Genomic DNA, 16,970 nt, shown 5'->3' on the forward strand with positions numbered 1-16,970 from the left:
AAAGCGAGATCTTTGTATTGTAATATTCGTTAAAATTTTAAAAACATCTTTGTGCAATTGTAATTTATAGAAACAGAATGTCTCTTGCGTATCTTGTGAATGCAAATATCTCAGCTGAATTATTTTTAAGATTTATCTTCATCAAACGATACGAAATTTATTTTTCTATTGTACTTTATAAAATTGTTATCCCCGAGATTACTATATTTTACAAGATTATTTTACTAACTTGTATTTTTCTTACCTGCAGGTAGCTGCTACATCGTCCTCTGCATGCGTAACTGGGAATCGGCTTTGGGACGCAACCTGGATATTGGAGAAAGTGTATCACGCGAGTCGCCTGGCATTCGTCCACTCCAACAATTGCTTCTGCGCTCCCGTACAACAAGCACATCAGCAGTCCATTGATCGCTGTGCACAGTAAGTAGATATTTTATTATCGTGTATTATTTATTTCACATAACATACAATCGCGAGAAAGAGACAAGTTGAGAATATTAGTTTGCGAGTATATTCTCAAAATGCTAACTTATTCACCAAAATAACAGAGGAGTTTGCTCCTACAGCGGTACATTGCCTTCAATTCCTAGCACTTTACTGTGCTTGTAAGTCTTAGGTCGTAAGCTTTTATACACCATAGGTGGCCATGTTTCCTCCCTTCCTTTGACTGTTATATTTTAGCAATCTCAGAAGGTCATCTATGTACAAGAAAGTACATAAACAAGAAAGAGATATATGAAAAATATTTTCTAATGTATTTTTCTTATTTGAGCAAGCTCTTTTTGCTAATAACTAAATCTAAAATTTTCTTTCATTTAGAAATTACGAGGCATATATAAATGAATATAGCATAATCACATTGTTTTCTGCCACAAATATGTATTTAGATTTTTCTACAATATGATTTATATATATAATAAGCACTCACATAGTCACCTAATTTTCCAAAAAATATTATGAAATGTTAATGTTCGATATGTAAAACACAAATATTATGAAACATTAACATTTTACATGAAAACTATTATATATATTGTGTCAGTATATATTTTAATTATAATTTATTATCTTGCAATACAAGAAAATTAATTTTTTGCAAATTACATTAATTTAATCAAACATTATTAACTTATATGACTATATTGTTTCTATTTTTAGAGACGCAGTATATAACAAGTATTCAATCAGAATAAATCCATTTTTTCATCTATGATGATATGAAATATTTGCATAATTTTATTTTTTACAATTTAATAACTAAGTTTTCATAACGAGATATTTAATTGCTTAGGATTTATAAGCTATTAAACATAATTATGCATATTTAATTAAAAAAAAATAGAGTAACATATCTTTTCATTTTATGTAGTTTGATTGGATTTTACTACCCAAAATTTTAATTTAGAAGTTGTGATATTTAAAATTTTGTAAAGTGAAAGTTTGCCATCAAATTCGGAAATATCTTATTATAATAATTATATATAATTTAACAAAACTAATTTTTTTCTTATAATGTGCATGTAAAGATTTGTAAATGAAAAAAATTTCTTATGAGAAAAAGATTGAAACAATTTTCTCTACATTAAAATTTAATTAAACTTCATCCCTATCTACAATTTTTTAAATCTAACATTAAATGTATTGGAGCAAATCTTGAAATTTTAAAAATATATTTAATCTGAGGTTAATCAAACAACATTTATTTGTGTTAATTCTTTAACACAAGGCTGCATCAACATTACTTTGGATTAATCGGGCCTTAAAACTTGAAATCATTAAAAGTTTATAGATTTTTTGTGTATTATTTTATGTATTTTTTTTTTTTGTTAATGTGTGAGGAATTATTTCTGTTTTTGAATGTTATTTAATCTTGTTAAATAGTCAAGAGCAGATAAAGAACTTCCAAATATATGTAAAACAAGTATCAAATTTTTATTTAAATGAATTATATTTATCTCAAAGTATCAAAGAATCAATATATTATCTCAAAGTATCAGTTACATAAAAAAATAGGATACATACATATGTGTTATGTGGATATTATATCAAAACTCATAATACACTTAAAGAAAATTAATCTTTGAAATTTTATATTTATTGTCAAAAAAATAGATAATGCATACGTTCACACATATACAGTAGTTACATATATATAAATAAATCCACGTTGCAAGTATGTTAAGAAAAATTTCTTTTTTTATTTGTTTATAGAATTTATTTTTTTATTGATTACAATATTTTTATTTGTATTTTCTATCTAGCGATATAATTGCCACATAAAATTATAATTTAAATCTTCACAAAATGTATAGTTTTCAATCGTGATGCTATTTTTATCTCGCGAGATCGCCGCACTTGATGCATTTACACTCGGCCGGTTCTCGTATCTTGATTTCCATAATCTCAGCTTCTATGCCTATCAATTTGATCCCATCCGCGTCGTAACATTGATTCAGGATGACGAATCTTTCCTTTAAATAACTCTCCCGGCAACAGTAGCATTCCTGCATTTACAAAAAGATAATTATAATTTAAGGATGATATATATATGCATCTTTTTTTGGACGCAATGTTGCGTCAACTTACTTTTGAAAAGCCCGTAGTGGTGATAACGCTTGGCTGTACCTGCGAGTTACAGAATCCTTCGCATTTGGTAACCGATACATCACCGCTACATGTTCTTCTCAGACGTCCTATCTCATCGTATTCGTCTTTAGTAATGCGCACCTCTGACTGCAAAGTCTCGCAGCTCTCGTCGTCTATTTTCATTTCAGTTATCTCGGCCTCGTTGATCGTAGCATAAATCACGAGAATTAATAACGACTTTGGGCTTACCAACATTATATAATATCGCTTTATTAATGCAAACCCAGTAAAGCGGCTCGCCGCAAAGGTTTCTGCGATGAAATGAGAAAGGATAAAATCAAACAAATGCTTTTATAGGTAATTTCCCACTTCCTATTGTATGTAAGAGACAGGGGTTGCGGGCGGGTCCCCCGCTGTTTTAATAGTACAGTTTAACCGGGAGGTTCAAGGGAGTAACGACTCCTTTCTGCTCTTAGGGGTGGTAATACTCGATTTTCTCTCGCTTGAGACATTATTTTTTCAATATTTTGCATCGTACGGTTAATGGCTTTTTTATGTCTCGTATATATACGGTAAATTGACCAAGTTTGTTATGTAATTTACCTAAAGTAAATTCTTTCTTAAAGTGTATTATCATATTATCTAAAACACATGATTGATTAGTTTAAGGAATGTTTTTATTATCTTTTTCTAATACGTATTGTAAAGATAGTTTTATTGATGAAAATATTCTGTATATATTCAATGATCGTTTCTTGTACTTCCCGGACAACTGTCTCTTAAATCATCTTCGTCATTAAACTTCACTCCGCACCAAATGCAGTAAAAGTACGTTTTTCTTAAATATTTAGTAAGAATATCAAGTTTCTCTAAATTACTGAGTGATTCTTCGTCGCTATCGTCTTCGTCAGTGTCATCTGTGTCATCTTCTTTTTCTTCTTTGCTCGCTTGTGGCCAAAACCACACTTCTTGAGGTTTTACCACATTTGTTTTAGTATCTAAATCTTGACATACGTTTTGACTTTTGTATAAATCATACTTTTGTACTTGTTCAGTTTTTCCTTGCGCTATTCTGCTACGAAAATCTCTCGTATCCATATTATCCAACTTTGCATTTATACTCTTGGGATTATACGATTCTATTTTTCTTAATGTCTTGCCTAGACCGTGTCTGTCTGTCTTGACTTCTACAGGAATTGGTTCAACTATTCCTGATTGAGTCTTGCCTATGCCTTGACCAGGCTTATATCCCATCTTCATGAGCATTCCAAAACCTAAAGACAAGAAATAATTATTTATTACATATTAAAATAATCTTAAAAATATTCTTATATTGAATCAAGTGCATTTTTGCAACAATGTGTAATATGTATAATGATGTACAATGTACATTCATTGAATGCTTATGCAAAGTAACAGACCTTTATTTGTACTAGCAATAGCAGACGACAAGCCTTCCTCCCTTTTTTCTGCTTCAACTACTCGTATCGATTTATTCTGCTCCTTCAGTTTCGATTCAATTTCGGTTTTCTTTTTCATTAGTGCAAATTCTCTTCTTTCAGAGTGTCTGTATATAAGACTCGGTGAAATATGCTTTTCGGAGCCTTGTAAAAATTTATCAGACATATAGTCCTCTTCATCTGACATTTTTGCAAGTGGGATTAGTATTTAATACTGAAGAATATAACACTTGTAAAACACTGAAAATAAAATAATAGGCTTTTAATAAAATTATAAAACTTGTAGATGGGATAAACTATTACATTTTGTTAATAATTTAAAATTTCTTAAATATTGGTAGTATAAATTGGAATGATATTTTGTAATTCTAGAGAAATAATCTTTCCTTATTAGAAAAATTAATTATTTTGCAATGTGATATCGCAAAATATTAACTTGATTTTTGTTAGGTTATATTTCAACTTGACAAAAATTATAGTTCTTGTCGAGAACGTTGATTCTTATAATACTTTTTGATCTTTTTTTGAATCGAGATCTTCTAACATACAAAAAACTTGAGATTAATTCTTCATGAATTAAAATATTTTCATAGATTTTATAATTGAAAGCATCACTCCTTAGTGTTTCCCTTAGAATTTCTCCCGTTTTTTTTCTTCTTTTTACATTCAATTAAACGAACTATCATTGATTTTTATTCATATATCTTAATTGTTAGAAAATCATCACATCACTGAAAAAATGTCATGCATTATTAATATTTCTATTCATGTATGTAATTTAAATTCACTGTAATATTTTATCATCCACGGACATATTGAATATTATGTTACAAATATACAACTTACATAAGCTTATCACGTGACTGAGGAAAGATTTGTATTAATTTGACGTAAGAAGCTACTTTATTTTCTCATCTTTATCTTGTCCCGAAGTTTCGCGACCGCGATGTACATACGACCTACGCGAAGTAGGTAAGGTAGGTATCCCTCGTCTCGCTCCCTCCGCGCCCGACGACGGTCGCGGCGCCTCCCGGAAACAGCGGAACGCGGAACCGAACTGTGGCACCAGTGTCGCAGAGGAACGCGAACCGTTGTATTTTCACGGGGGCCATACGTCGTCCGTGCACAATATTTTTCGTCCGATCGCCGAGATCCGGAGCGCCGTCGCCGAACTCGCGATTCGTCCCGGTCGTTCCTCGCGCGGCGCGTCGTCCCCGTCGCGCCCCGGAACCGGGCTCGCCGCGAGCGAGCAGCTGGCGCGGATGAAGAAACGCCACGGGCGAGATTACGCGACAGCGTAACCACGTTCGACGTGTTCCGTCTCTCCGCGAGGCGAGTGCGTCTCGCGAGAGCCTCGGCTCGATATCGTCAAGATAATCGGCATCGACGTGTCCGAGGAGGCCGTGCCACGGCGCCGGGAACATACGGAGTCGGGGCGAGACCTTCGAACGGACGGATCTCCCCACGAGGAAGTAAAGGAGGAGGTGTCGCGGGGGAGGTGACGGGCGGTTCAGAGTGAATCTTTATTGAAGGTGATATCTTTGTATCGAAGAAAACATGCCAAATACAGTGTCGTCGTGTCTCGTCGCTTTCGGCGACGAGTCTCGAGGGATCGCATCGCGATCGCCTCGTGACCGAGTTTGAGGACCAAGTGCGCTCAGGTATTCGATACACGTGAAGCAAAGATTTTTTTTTGCATTAAAGAGATCTATCTTTCGCAGTGGGAGTGTCGCTACGATATTCTGGAATAATTTTCAGTTTTGTCGCTGTTGCTGCCGTGCTGCCGGACGACGATCCATTGTAAAAAAGACTTATCCTCGGACTCGCTCGAATATTATTCACCTCGGCGGCTATGGTTGTAGCCAGCAGCGGTGGGTGGGTACAAAATGCCAGTTCGCCCGCTGGGCAGAACAATTCCAACCTGAACCAAAATAATACGCAAAACAACAACAAAATGACTGCCAAAGGTGTCCTGATCTGTCGGGACAATTCCCATCCCTTCCAGGAGCGTACGTTGACCTTGGAACAACCTGTCAAGATCGGTCGCTCGGTAGCCAGAGCAAGAGCCGCGCCAAATAACGCGATCTTCGATTGCAAAGTACTGTCCAGGAATCACGCGTTGCTTTGGTATTCCTCCGGTAAGTTTTATCTACAAGACACGTGCAGCAGCAATGGTACATTTGTCAACAATCAGAGACTCAGCGCCTCGGGGTTGGAGTCAACGCCCAAGGAAGTATGTTCCGGGGATATAGTGCAATTTGGAGTGGACGTTGTGGAAAGTACAAAGAAAGTTACCCATGGATGTATAGTTGCTACCTTAAAATTGTATCTGCCGGATGGAAAAGAGGCTAAGGCTAGTCTCAGCACTTCTGTTAGTTCACCCGCTGGAAATGTATCCCTCGAGGATCTTTATAAGCTTAATCAAGTGATGCAAGAAGCTTCGAGACGAGAGAAAGCCCTGTATTCTAAACTGGGCTATCTGCAACAGTTGGTGGAAAATACTCGTAAAGCTGCCAATCAATCGTGGAAAGCACTGATCACGGAAGACCGTCTGTTGTCGTGGGTAATGACCGTCGAGAGCCAATTGGCGGTTTATTCTAAGAACTATACCGAGGACAAGATTAGAAACGAATTAGCGAAACTTCAGGATGAGAAAGCACAATATCAGAATGCTGCCAAGGAAGCGTTGCAAAAGATACTGCAGGAGAAACTGGAGGTTACTCAGAGACTGGTACAATTAGAGGGACGTCTGAATGAAACGGAGGAGGAGTGTCAAAGTTTGCACAATGTAGCCAAGTATACTCAAACGGAACTCCAGGAGCTCAGCACGAAATACGCGGAAACTCAGAAGAAACTCCAAGAGACCACCAACAAGCTCTTGGAAAGCGAGGAGAAGATGAAGGATATGTTGCTCAGCGCGGAACAAGAGAAACGGGATCTCACAAAACGACTCGAAGATCAGTCGAGGATCGAGAAGAACCTGCGGGCGAGATTGCGTGACTCCCGATTGGATTCCGTCAATATTTACAAGCAGATTACCGCCTTGAGAAATTATACGCAGACTCTGCAGGATATGAATTCAAAGCTGGAAGTGGGCGAGAATTTCGATTCCAAGACCAACGAAAATCCCATAGAAGCTATAGATACCATACTCAATAAATTGAATTCCATTCACGTCGACAACGTCGACGTAGACAGCGATATTAATTTTTACTTTTCCAAGAGCGAGCAGGATAATCAGATCAATTCGCCGGACGCCGATACGAAGCAATTGAAATCCGCCAACTCCGATTTATCCTTCACCAAAGATCAGCTGGACGATCTGCAAACGACCGACGACAGCCTCACGGAATACATCTTGCCACCGCCATCATCGACGACGCGTGTAGTATTACAATCGATGTCCAGGAGAACCTTAGTCAACGGGAATTTGGCCAATCTAGATACCAACGACGACTCGGATACAAACTCGGAAGCGACCGACGACACGTGTAGCATCACGAACGATGATACGAGCGAGAAGTCTGTTATAGAGAATAAAAAGGAGGAGCTAGACACGGTAGCCGAGTTGAAGAGCAATCTGGAGGTTCGATTCGCCAACGTCGAGAACGGTCAACAATTGGAGGTACACGACGAGTCAACGGAACAAATTGCCAAAGACGATTGCAACATAGCGGAGATAGGAGAAACGGCAGAGGACGTACCGGACAACTCCATCATCGACGACACGATAGACGACAGAGGCGACGAGATGGAAAACGAGCACGTCGCGCCGACAATCGAGTGCGAGGAACGCGTAGAAGGGGATTACATCAAGACCTTGAAACCCGTCGTAAAGAACGACGCAGCGATGCAGCAGGCTTACCACTCCAGCAGGGACTATGTGCTGCAGATGTTAATTGGCTCTTTAGACTCGTTAAGAAGCGAGGACAGCTACGAGGCTCAGCGGACGGTTAAGAGGGAGATGGAGGAGCTGAAGGACTGGCTGATCCGCGAGCCGAGCGAGACCGTCGTCGACAAATTGAAGGAGCTGTATTATCGCGCCAAGAACGACGCCCAGCGCATGCAGGAGGTCACCGAGGAGCTGGTTATAGTGAAGGAAAAATACAACGCGTTCGTCGAGGAGAAAGCGGAGCTGTCGAAAAAATACATGTCCCTGAAGGCGCAGTGCGGCGATTTGCTGAGCGCGACTTACACCGTGCCGATACATTACGTGGCGCCTATTGCGATCATGCTGGTGTGGATGCTGCTGGAGAAAATATTCTAATCTCGCGTCTCTCTTCTCCCTCTCTCTCTCTCTCTCTCCGCGCGCGTCCGATATTCTCTTCTCACAACTGCGTGTACATATACGATGCGATACGAGCGTTTCGTCTCTTCTCCTCTCTCCTTTCTCGGATTTTTTTTTGTCTTTTTTTTTCCCCTCTTCTCGTAATATCGGACGCAAAACTCGAAAAAATTTCGCCGAGGGCGATCGGACTCAGCATAAGTATGCGTAAATTTTATTCTCGATGCAATTTCAATGTTTTTTATACGAACAAACGTTAAGAATTGTACATATATACATATAATATATATACATATATCTTTCTCTTTAATTTCCCGGTCCGAGTCGAGGACAAGGATAGGAAGATTCTTTTCTTTCGTAACGACTGTTACCGTAAGCGAGCTTTGTATCGGCGTTATCACGCTTTACAAAGGAGGAGCAAGATCAAAGATCAGGGAAAGAAACATCGTGCGTTAACTATATCGGATTATTATGTATATCGAAGCCAGAAGCTCGCGAACACTCACGCTCTCTGGAAATTACAAGTAGCTAGGAGGGTGGGGGGAGGGAGGGAAGGGGGGGATGTAGATACGATATCACGTATAAAAGTTCAACATGCTGCCAAGCTGCTGAGTAATAATGGCTCAAGTCCGATTCATGGATACCGTATTTTCGTTTGTACATTTGTTTGTTTAAAAACGATACGTTTTTTCTCTCTCTCTCTATGCGCGCGTCAGCGTATTAAAAGATTAAAGATCTTAAGTATATATATACATATATATATATATCGTTTACCGCGAGCTCACGAGGATACTCCATCGTCTGCGTCTCGAGTGCGCACATTTTTCGATTGTTCATGAAGTACTTTATAAATAATTTGTACATACAAATAATTATATAGAAAGCGAATCTGCCGATATACTCATCGTTCGGGATATCTAACACGCTTTTTCTTTCTAATTCTGTATAATTGAGGGATGGATTTAAAGAGAATCAGGGACCGAGTCGAAGGGAATGTGCGCCTTTTTGTGGCGGAATGTGAGAAGGGAAGTCTCGATCGTCGCGTTCACATGTATCAACAGGCATATATTATGTGTTACAGCATTATTCTCCCTCCCTCTCTCTCTCTCTCTCTCCTGTAATCGTAGGTCCATTATTCACGAGTGAAAATTAACCGCGAAGCGCATCGCAATGCGAGATGAGTCCCGGATCCTCCGACTTTATTGCACATTCATACCTTTATCGTCTCTCGCTCTCTCTCTCTGTCCCTCTCTCTCTCTCTCTCTGTCCCTCTCCTTTCTATAAATGAATAGCGTGACAATACAAAAGCATATCTATTCGAGCGACCTAATAAACGATAAGCGAAGACGTTTACTCCCCGGAAGAAAAAAAAAAGGAAAAATTTCTCCGCATTCATAATAGACCCTTCCGTTGATCTTTACCTTGAGGATGGCCTTTACACATCGTCTACGTCTTAGATCGAGAAGATCCCGCGATAATCGTAGTTTTCTAATCCATTCTTTTGATACGAACGCGTGACGCAAAAATTGACAGTATTTTCTTAATTCGTTAGTTTAGTTGGAGAGGAGTGTGCCATCGCTCGCAGCGCGCGTCTACTTCAATCGCATTAAATAAGGAAATCATTCGTGTGAGTGCGTCGCGAAAGAACAAGGATCCACGTGATACACATTTCCCAAGAAAGTTGCGAGCTCCGATCGTTAGTCGCGGCTCGATCTTAACTTTCTTGACGGATTAAGACGTACCTATCACGGTATGATTTATCAAAGTAAATATGGTAAATAAAAATGCTGTAAATAGTAATGTTGATATAATCTTACTACCGATGTAATAGTCGTATTATACGAAAAGGGAAAATAAAGATAAAAGTTAACTTAATTCAAGCAAATTGACAAATCTCGTCTTGTTACTTTCAATACCCCGTTTAATTGACGTTTCAGCTTAGAACACGCCGCTCTATGGAGGATGTATATAACGCGAGTTGAAAGTTAATTAAAACGAGCGATTAACACAGCTTATCTCGTGGTTTTGTAAGTACTGCTTGCCACGAGCGAGAATTAAAAGTCTCTTTTCTCAGTGTCTAACGCCTGCAATAATGTTATTCTATATATTTTTAAATCTTCGTCGCACTATATATCTCTTTTTTTTTCTTTACTTAGGGGTCGCACGACGTATTAGCCGTGCTTAGCCGGTTCCGTTGATTGATCGAAGGTACGACGACGACCGCTATGCTTCATCGATGAAAAAGCTGAAGAAAAAGTTGGACGGCAACGGGACGGTGGGGCAGCAGCAGCAGCAGCAGGTGACCGGGATGGCGGGTGGATTGAACGCAAACGCGACGGACGCCCCCGACGTCGCGAATCGCGTCTGCAGGGACTTCCTGAGGAACGTGTGTCATCGCGGGAAGCGTTGCAAGTACCTGCACGAGCGTTCCGAGGACGACCCCATGGAGGAGTACACCTTCTGCCACGATTACCAGAATGGCATGTGCAACTGGCCGGGCTGCAAGTTTCTCCACTGCACGGAAAGCGAGGAGAAGCGTTTCCGGGCGACCGGCGAGCTGCCGCCCCACGTTCTCAACAGATCCAAGATCGGTAATAACGACAAGTCGGATTACCCGTTGTGCAAGGACTTTCTTAAGGGTAGTTGCCAGAGAGCCAACTGCAAGTTTAGACATTGGAAGAAGGAGGAGCCGCAACACAATCTCATGTCGCCATCGCATCACAACGCGTCCAGACCGCAGCACAATTTCAACGGCACGAGCAACGGCGGTGGTGCCGGTGGCGAGAATCGCAGATACGAGGAGGACAGAAAGTAAGCGATCTCTTGGATATATAAGTTCCTTTACTTATATATAAGTTGCAATGTTACGTTTTGTTTCTAACCATTTTTTTCCTTTTCATAAATGTGCAGTTTTCACTGGCAAATGGAAGATCAGCACAACAACTTGGTCGCCAATAACGGTGGTTACAATACGTCACATCCGACCGATTACATCGGACCACCGGAACCAAAGAGGCGAATAGTCTCGGGCGAGACAGTCGTTCATTTCGATGCTTCTACGATTGTGGGCCAACAACATGCCACTCAACCGGCGGTAACGCCGAGTTATTATTATCCTGTGATACCGCGTAATGAAGCACGGGCTATCGTACTTGAGGATGAGAATGCATTATTGAGGAAAAAAATAGAAGAATTGAAGAAACAGGTATATAAGATTTAAATATCCACGTTTATTATAAAATATCGATAGAAATATCGTCTGCTCTCTAGAAAATTTGGAATTTTCAAGAATTTCTTTTATATTTGGACAAATCAGGGAATTCTCGTGCAATTAAAAAAAATTCTCTTTGATAATGATTTTAGAAGCAATTATAGATTGTTTACAATTTATAGAAGATATTAGAAGCAATCAATAATACACCGATAAATCAAGTTATGAATCATGTGTTTAAAATATAAATATCTATATATATCTATCTATATGTATTTAATATATCTATCTTTGTTTATTCAATGTCTTGACAAAGCTATCGAACATGCAGTACATATTATTTTAATTTTAATTTTTTTAGTAAAAAATGAAAATGTTATGCAAGTGAGAAATATTCATATATCTTATGAAAACTATTCAGTTTTAACAAATTTGCAAATTTAGCATTTGAAACTTAAATAGAGAGAGCTCTGTTTTTTCTTTGAAAGAATGAAAAGCATTAGAAAATGCATACAATAGAAAAATTTATTTTAGAAAGTTGCACCAAAAAATCTTTAAAATATTTTCTTGGAATTTTAAACAAAAATACCTACAAGATCAGGGAATTTTTTTACAAAATTTGAATATAGATACCATGTGTTAACTTCATTTCTATTATTTAACTTGTTGTTACACGTTATAATTTATAAATTTATTATTTTATTCTTTCACTTTCCATCTTAGGTTAGCGACTTGACAGCGACGAATGAATTTCTGTTGGATCAAAATGCTCAACTGAGGATGTCGGGCAAACGGACCGCGAATGTAACGGCCGTAACGGTGCCGGCGGTCACGATTACAAACACAGTTCCGCCATCGCAAGCCCCGACACCTCAACAGATGGTCAACGCGGCCGTAGCCGCGGGCACTCTGCGAACAGTCACCGCCAGCGTAGCCACTGTTCCTGTGAGCATCGCAACCGTGGCACCCGTCTCGATTGCGGCAGTCTCGATGGCACCGGTCTCGATACCACCGCCGATCGTCACCATGGCGCAACAAACCATCTCGATGAGCGGCTCTGGACCTCCTCAAGCTACTAATCAGCAGCCACCCAACACGCAGCAACCCGCAAGCCTACCTCTGTCGATATCCGGCGCAACCGCGCCCCTCGTTTCTTATCCCATTATGTCTCAAGAACTTAGGCCTGTCTTACAGTAAGTCGCGCAAAAAATGCAGACACTTGTATTCCAGCAAGATATCGACAAAGATATGATATATATGACCTACCTACTTGGCTATTAAGAATTAACATGCGTTCATCTGCTGACTAAATTATGTTTCTTTGGTAAGGAACTGATATATTTCGAAAGTACAGGAAACAGAATACAGAAAGATCAGGCTGTGGAATAACACAGATGTATCGCAGATGTGTAGTAAGAAATAGAAATATTTACGTTTATGCAATTTCACATTCTAATTTTCTTAATTGCTCTACTTATTTACGCAAAGATGGAGTCTAAGAGAAACGGATGTTTAGTTTAAAATGATTTTGTTAAAAATAAATAATTAAATTATATTTGATTAAAAGTAGATATTTCTAGATTCTACTGCTTTACCTTCTAATAATTTTATATATATATATATATTCAAGTTTGCATACAAAAAGATTCTCTTATGGGATATATATATCTTATATCCGTGTGAAAAGCTATAAAATATTCTTTATCTTCTTTGTGAATAGTATTAGAAATATACATCAATTATATGGCATAATCGTCGGCAAATATGTATATCTAAAGTGTGTATAGTTGCAGAATAATAGGAACGACAATCTACAATCACGACAATTGCATCATGACTTATTCCTTTGTATCTTCTTTTTCTCTATACATTATATTATACACAGTCTCATATTAATCTCGTTTCTCTATTTGTGTGTAAAGCTTAATTGAAATTTTATAGATGATAGTGATAGATTAGAGAATTGTCGAGAAAATTGTAAAATAAACGGGTATGAATAAGGAGAATGACTCTCATTTAGATTAATACGTTAACATAAGTACAAAAAAGAATAAATGTAGAGCATATTGAAAAAAAATATATATATCTTCGAAAAGATTCGTACTGTTCTTTGAACTGGTTTCACAGAATCTTAGTATGATATTATGGTACTAAAAGTACAATAAAGTTTATCTATTGGACGAGAACTGATTTCGGAGCTCTTGTCCGATTTGTTTAGCGAAATATTCAATATGTTTCAAAAGCGAGTGAGGTATTCTCCTTGTTTATAAAATAAATTATATAAAATAATCTTTCCATATAGTATATGCATATTAATAATTGATAATGAATATTATGTAGACAATGCTGTACATAGTATTCTATGTTGCTCTTTCTTTAGATTAATCGCAAAAAAAATGTATTTTATACTTCCACTTTTAAGCATGTAAGCAGAAACCAATTACTCTTATAATACTTTAATAGATTAAGTACTTATCACTGTACACATAGTCCTTTATCAATCTCTATAATTTAAATAAGCAGCTTTTCATTTGGATATTAGGGTAAAAACAATTAAAAATTATATTTATAGCCCACATACACAAATGTATCAAATGACATACATTTACATAAGTGTGTATACATATCCACACACACACACTTATTTCATATATATGAAAAATTTTATATATATGAAAGATGCGTGCGATAAACCAAATGGGCATACATCTGATTTTAAGTCGCATTATTAATTACGACTCTATATACTTGTATATATTTTGCGATAATTAGCATTTAAGAAATTGAGCACTGTGTACTCGTGTATTTTATATATGCATACAAATATGTATGAATAATCTTTTACGTATGAATTTATGTTAAAAAGCACTTTATTAAAAAAGAAAAAAAAAACGAATGTGATTTTTACTCTTGTATTGTTGCAATCACAATACTTGTATGCAAATAATCCAGTTACACTTCAAAATTTTTCAGTTTCTATCAAATAAAAAAAAATATGTGAAGAATGTTTTTTTTTATAATATATAATTTTTATAAAATAATTCTTATACAAGATACATATTTTGATACATATTTTGATACATATAATTATATATCTTTATAATAGAAGCCATTTTATTTTTTACATATTTATCATTGATTAATGTTTCACATTCAACTTAATAAATGCATCAATTACACAAGACATTTGCACAAATCCATACATACATTTGCAATAAAAATGATAGAAAAAAATTATACTTTATATTATGTTATTGTTTGTAACACTTATATTGTCTAATTTAACTACTAAAACATATCGCTTTACTTTCTTTTTTTTGTCATTATTTTTATTTAATCTGATTGTATGACATAAGTACTAAATATGAGATGTGTTCATTTTTATTGATAAAATACTTTTTTATTGGACACTGACATACTCATGTATATACAAACATGCATACATAATTCTATAAATTCCTTTGCCCTATCAGCTATAGTGCATTACAACCAAAAAAATAGTTCTGATTGTAAATCAAATTATTTAATTGCATAATTTATCATCACGTGAAAACTTTTTTTTCATACAAAAAGAACTTATCTTTTTATACAATAGTTTTTATTTTTATAATTTATTAAATTTTTTAGCAAAAGTGATTGTATTTTGTAAACCACTATTATCTATTCTAAAAATTTTGTTTTGCGAACCTGTCGCTGTATGATATAACTAAACACATATTTGCTTTTATCATGCAACTAATTTTACAACAGAAGAAATTTATCTAAACTGATTAATTGTAATGGTAAATAATTTTATGCTGTAGAAGATAAAGATCTGGAGCTTCTGTTTCTTAACCAGTATGTGCCAGCTACCAATATAGTACAACAAAATCCGACTAGAAAACGCAATTTCCAATGATGCTTAGAACATCTTAATACATTAATCACTTTTATAGTTTGTTCCCTAGTGTCGCTTACGCTACCCGAATTTTCAATTACAAAATTTGCCATCTCTGCTTTCTTCTCTAAAGACATTTGCGCAGCTATTCTTACTTTTGCCTTAGCTTCTGTAAATCCGCTACGTTCCATTAAACGTTGTAATTGAAGATCCTCTTCGCTGAAAACGATAAATGAATTTATAGTTTAAGTTTCAAGGAATCAAGACTTATTTTGTACATTTGCTCAATTTGAAATATTAATATGCTATTCTAGTATTACATACATTGATAGTACTATATATATATACATACCATGTTACAACTATAATTTTGTGCAAGTAATTTAACATATGTCCTGTTTCAAAAAGCAATGGTAGGTCTAAAACTATAAACGGATAGCCTTGTAGCAAGTATTTAATAGATTGCCAGTATATTTCCTTATATATATCAGGATGTGTAATGGCATTAAGTTTCTTTCTCTTTTCAACATCGTTAAATATTAAATCGCCGAGTTTCGTTCTGTCCAAGTATTTGGTATCCAAAAACACATCTGGTCCAAATTCTTTTTGTATCTTATACCATGCTGGCTTTCCTGGTTCGACAACTGTAATTAGATATAAATAGATATATTGTTTTCTATTAAATTTGCTTTTTAAAAACTTATTATATCATGCATAAATGTATGATTTATACTGATAATATATACTAAATTCTTAAATAGATGGATATCGAATACAACAAATCAGAAAGGAAATATAACTGTTATTAATATTGTTTAAGGAAGAAAATGTTCACATAGAAAATACAATAAAATAGTAAAATGAGAAGCTTAAAAATTATATATATATATATATATTTTTTTTTTTTTTTTCATAATAATTGTAGGATCAAGTACAATACATATTCTAACCTTTCCGTGCAATTAAATCGGCATCTATAACAGGAATTCCATGCTCCCGAAAGATAGCAGCGACTGAGCTTTTTCCTGTAGCAATGCCGCCTGTCAATCCAACCAGATACATCTCGAAAGATGCAAATTTTACACGATAAATATAAACAAAAAATAATCAAGTGCACATAACCGAAATCAGCATTTAACTCAGGGTATGGGGTGCGTTCGAAAATTTTATTCGACGAAGCAGCGTAGCGTTTGATGGACCAATTGGAAGAAAGAAACCTGTGCTCTTCTCAAACTGATTGGTCAATCAAATAGTAATCTGCTCCGACGAAGAGATTTTTCGAACGCATCCAACATGGACGTAACAAAATGACTACACAATTATGACGTACACATACAAATATTTAGCACATATGTATATATGTATATATATATATATATATATATATATATATATATATATATATATATATATATATATATATATATATGTATATGTATATATGACATATATACATACACGTAATTACACCTTATAAGAGATATTTGTACATAATAATATATAATCATTTTGTTGTGTATATATTATATATTTAAACCTAAACTTTTTAAA

At 36.1% G+C, this 16,970-nt stretch overlaps 5 protein-coding genes across 11 annotated transcripts in view; 2 read left to right on the plus strand and 3 right to left on the minus strand.

Moving 5' to 3' along the window:
* LOC145965113 (bursicon) overlaps positions 1-3,104 on the minus strand; it is a 6,321-nt gene extending 3,217 nt beyond the window's left edge. Inside the window, exons 1-3 of one of the 2 annotated variants that reach the window (XM_083088452.1) lie at positions 2,587-3,104; positions 2,351-2,504; positions 245-366 (exon numbers count right to left, since the gene is read on the minus strand). In XM_083088452.1, the coding sequence (XP_082944578.1) occupies positions 245-366; positions 2,351-2,504; positions 2,587-2,841 (531 nt within the window). In that variant the 5' untranslated portion in view covers positions 2,842-3,104. Of the gene's footprint in view, positions 1-244; positions 412-537; positions 610-2,350; positions 2,505-2,586 lie in introns of those variants that run through there. The other variant, XM_083088451.1, reaches the window with a different exon arrangement.
* The window catches only part of LOC145965108 (zinc finger CCCH domain-containing protein 10), a 15,019-nt gene extending 554 nt beyond the window's left edge, over positions 1-14,465 (plus strand). For 3 of the 4 annotated variants that reach the window (XM_083088443.1, XM_083088441.1, XM_083088444.1), the window contains exons 2-5: positions 251-420; positions 10,488-11,142; positions 11,242-11,536; positions 12,266-14,463. In XM_083088443.1, coding sequence (XP_082944569.1) covers positions 10,568-11,142; positions 11,242-11,536; positions 12,266-12,739 — 1,344 coding nt within the window. In that variant the 5' untranslated portion in view covers positions 251-420; positions 10,488-10,567 and the 3' untranslated portion in view covers positions 12,740-14,463. Of the gene's footprint in view, positions 1-250; positions 421-9,943; positions 10,082-10,268; positions 10,359-10,487; positions 11,143-11,241; positions 11,537-12,265 lie in introns of those variants that run through there. The other variant, XM_083088445.1, reaches the window with a different exon arrangement.
* LOC145965109 (G patch domain-containing protein 11) lies at positions 3,242-5,675 on the minus strand. 3 transcript variants are annotated; one of them, XM_083088447.1, is made up of 3 exons: positions 4,893-5,675; positions 4,008-4,286; positions 3,242-3,860 (listed from the first exon to the last, which is right to left on the minus strand). In XM_083088447.1, exons 2-3 carry the CDS (start codon positions 4,231-4,233, stop codon positions 3,328-3,330), a joined length of 759 nt encoding a protein of 252 aa, XP_082944573.1. In that variant the 5' UTR covers positions 4,234-4,286; positions 4,893-5,675; the 3' UTR covers positions 3,242-3,327. The 3 variants fall into 3 exon arrangements, with proteins under 3 accessions (XP_082944573.1, XP_082944574.1, XP_082944572.1); XM_083088448.1 differs by lacking the exon at positions 4,893-5,675 and adding an exon at positions 4,774-4,879; XM_083088446.1 differs by lacking the exon at positions 4,893-5,675 and adding an exon at positions 4,595-4,876.
* Positions 5,107-10,224, plus strand: Slmap (Sarcolemma associated protein). The gene is made up of 2 exons (XM_083088435.1): positions 5,107-5,707; positions 5,805-10,224. The coding sequence occupies exon 2, from the start codon at positions 5,899-5,901 to the stop codon at positions 8,311-8,313; it is 2,415 nt and encodes an 804-aa protein (XP_082944561.1). The 5' UTR covers positions 5,107-5,707; positions 5,805-5,898; the 3' UTR covers positions 8,314-10,224.
* Positions 14,466-14,920: 455 nt separating the features above from the next.
* Positions 14,921-16,664, minus strand: Dpck (Dephospho-CoA kinase). Its single transcript, XM_083088450.1, has 3 exons — positions 16,370-16,664; positions 15,772-16,063; positions 14,921-15,638 (listed from the first exon to the last, which is right to left on the minus strand). Exons 1-3 carry the CDS (start codon positions 16,479-16,481, stop codon positions 15,335-15,337), a joined length of 708 nt encoding a protein of 235 aa, XP_082944576.1. The 5' UTR covers positions 16,482-16,664; the 3' UTR covers positions 14,921-15,334.
* Positions 16,665-16,970: the final 306 nt, after the last annotated feature.

Source organism: Camponotus vicinus, unplaced genomic scaffold (assembly GCF_025532165.1).
Source record: "Camponotus vicinus isolate PSW18456_S1 unplaced genomic scaffold, iyCamVici1.0 SCAF_14, whole genome shotgun sequence".
Classification (NCBI taxonomy): Eukaryota; Metazoa; Arthropoda; class Insecta; order Hymenoptera; family Formicidae; genus Camponotus; species Camponotus vicinus.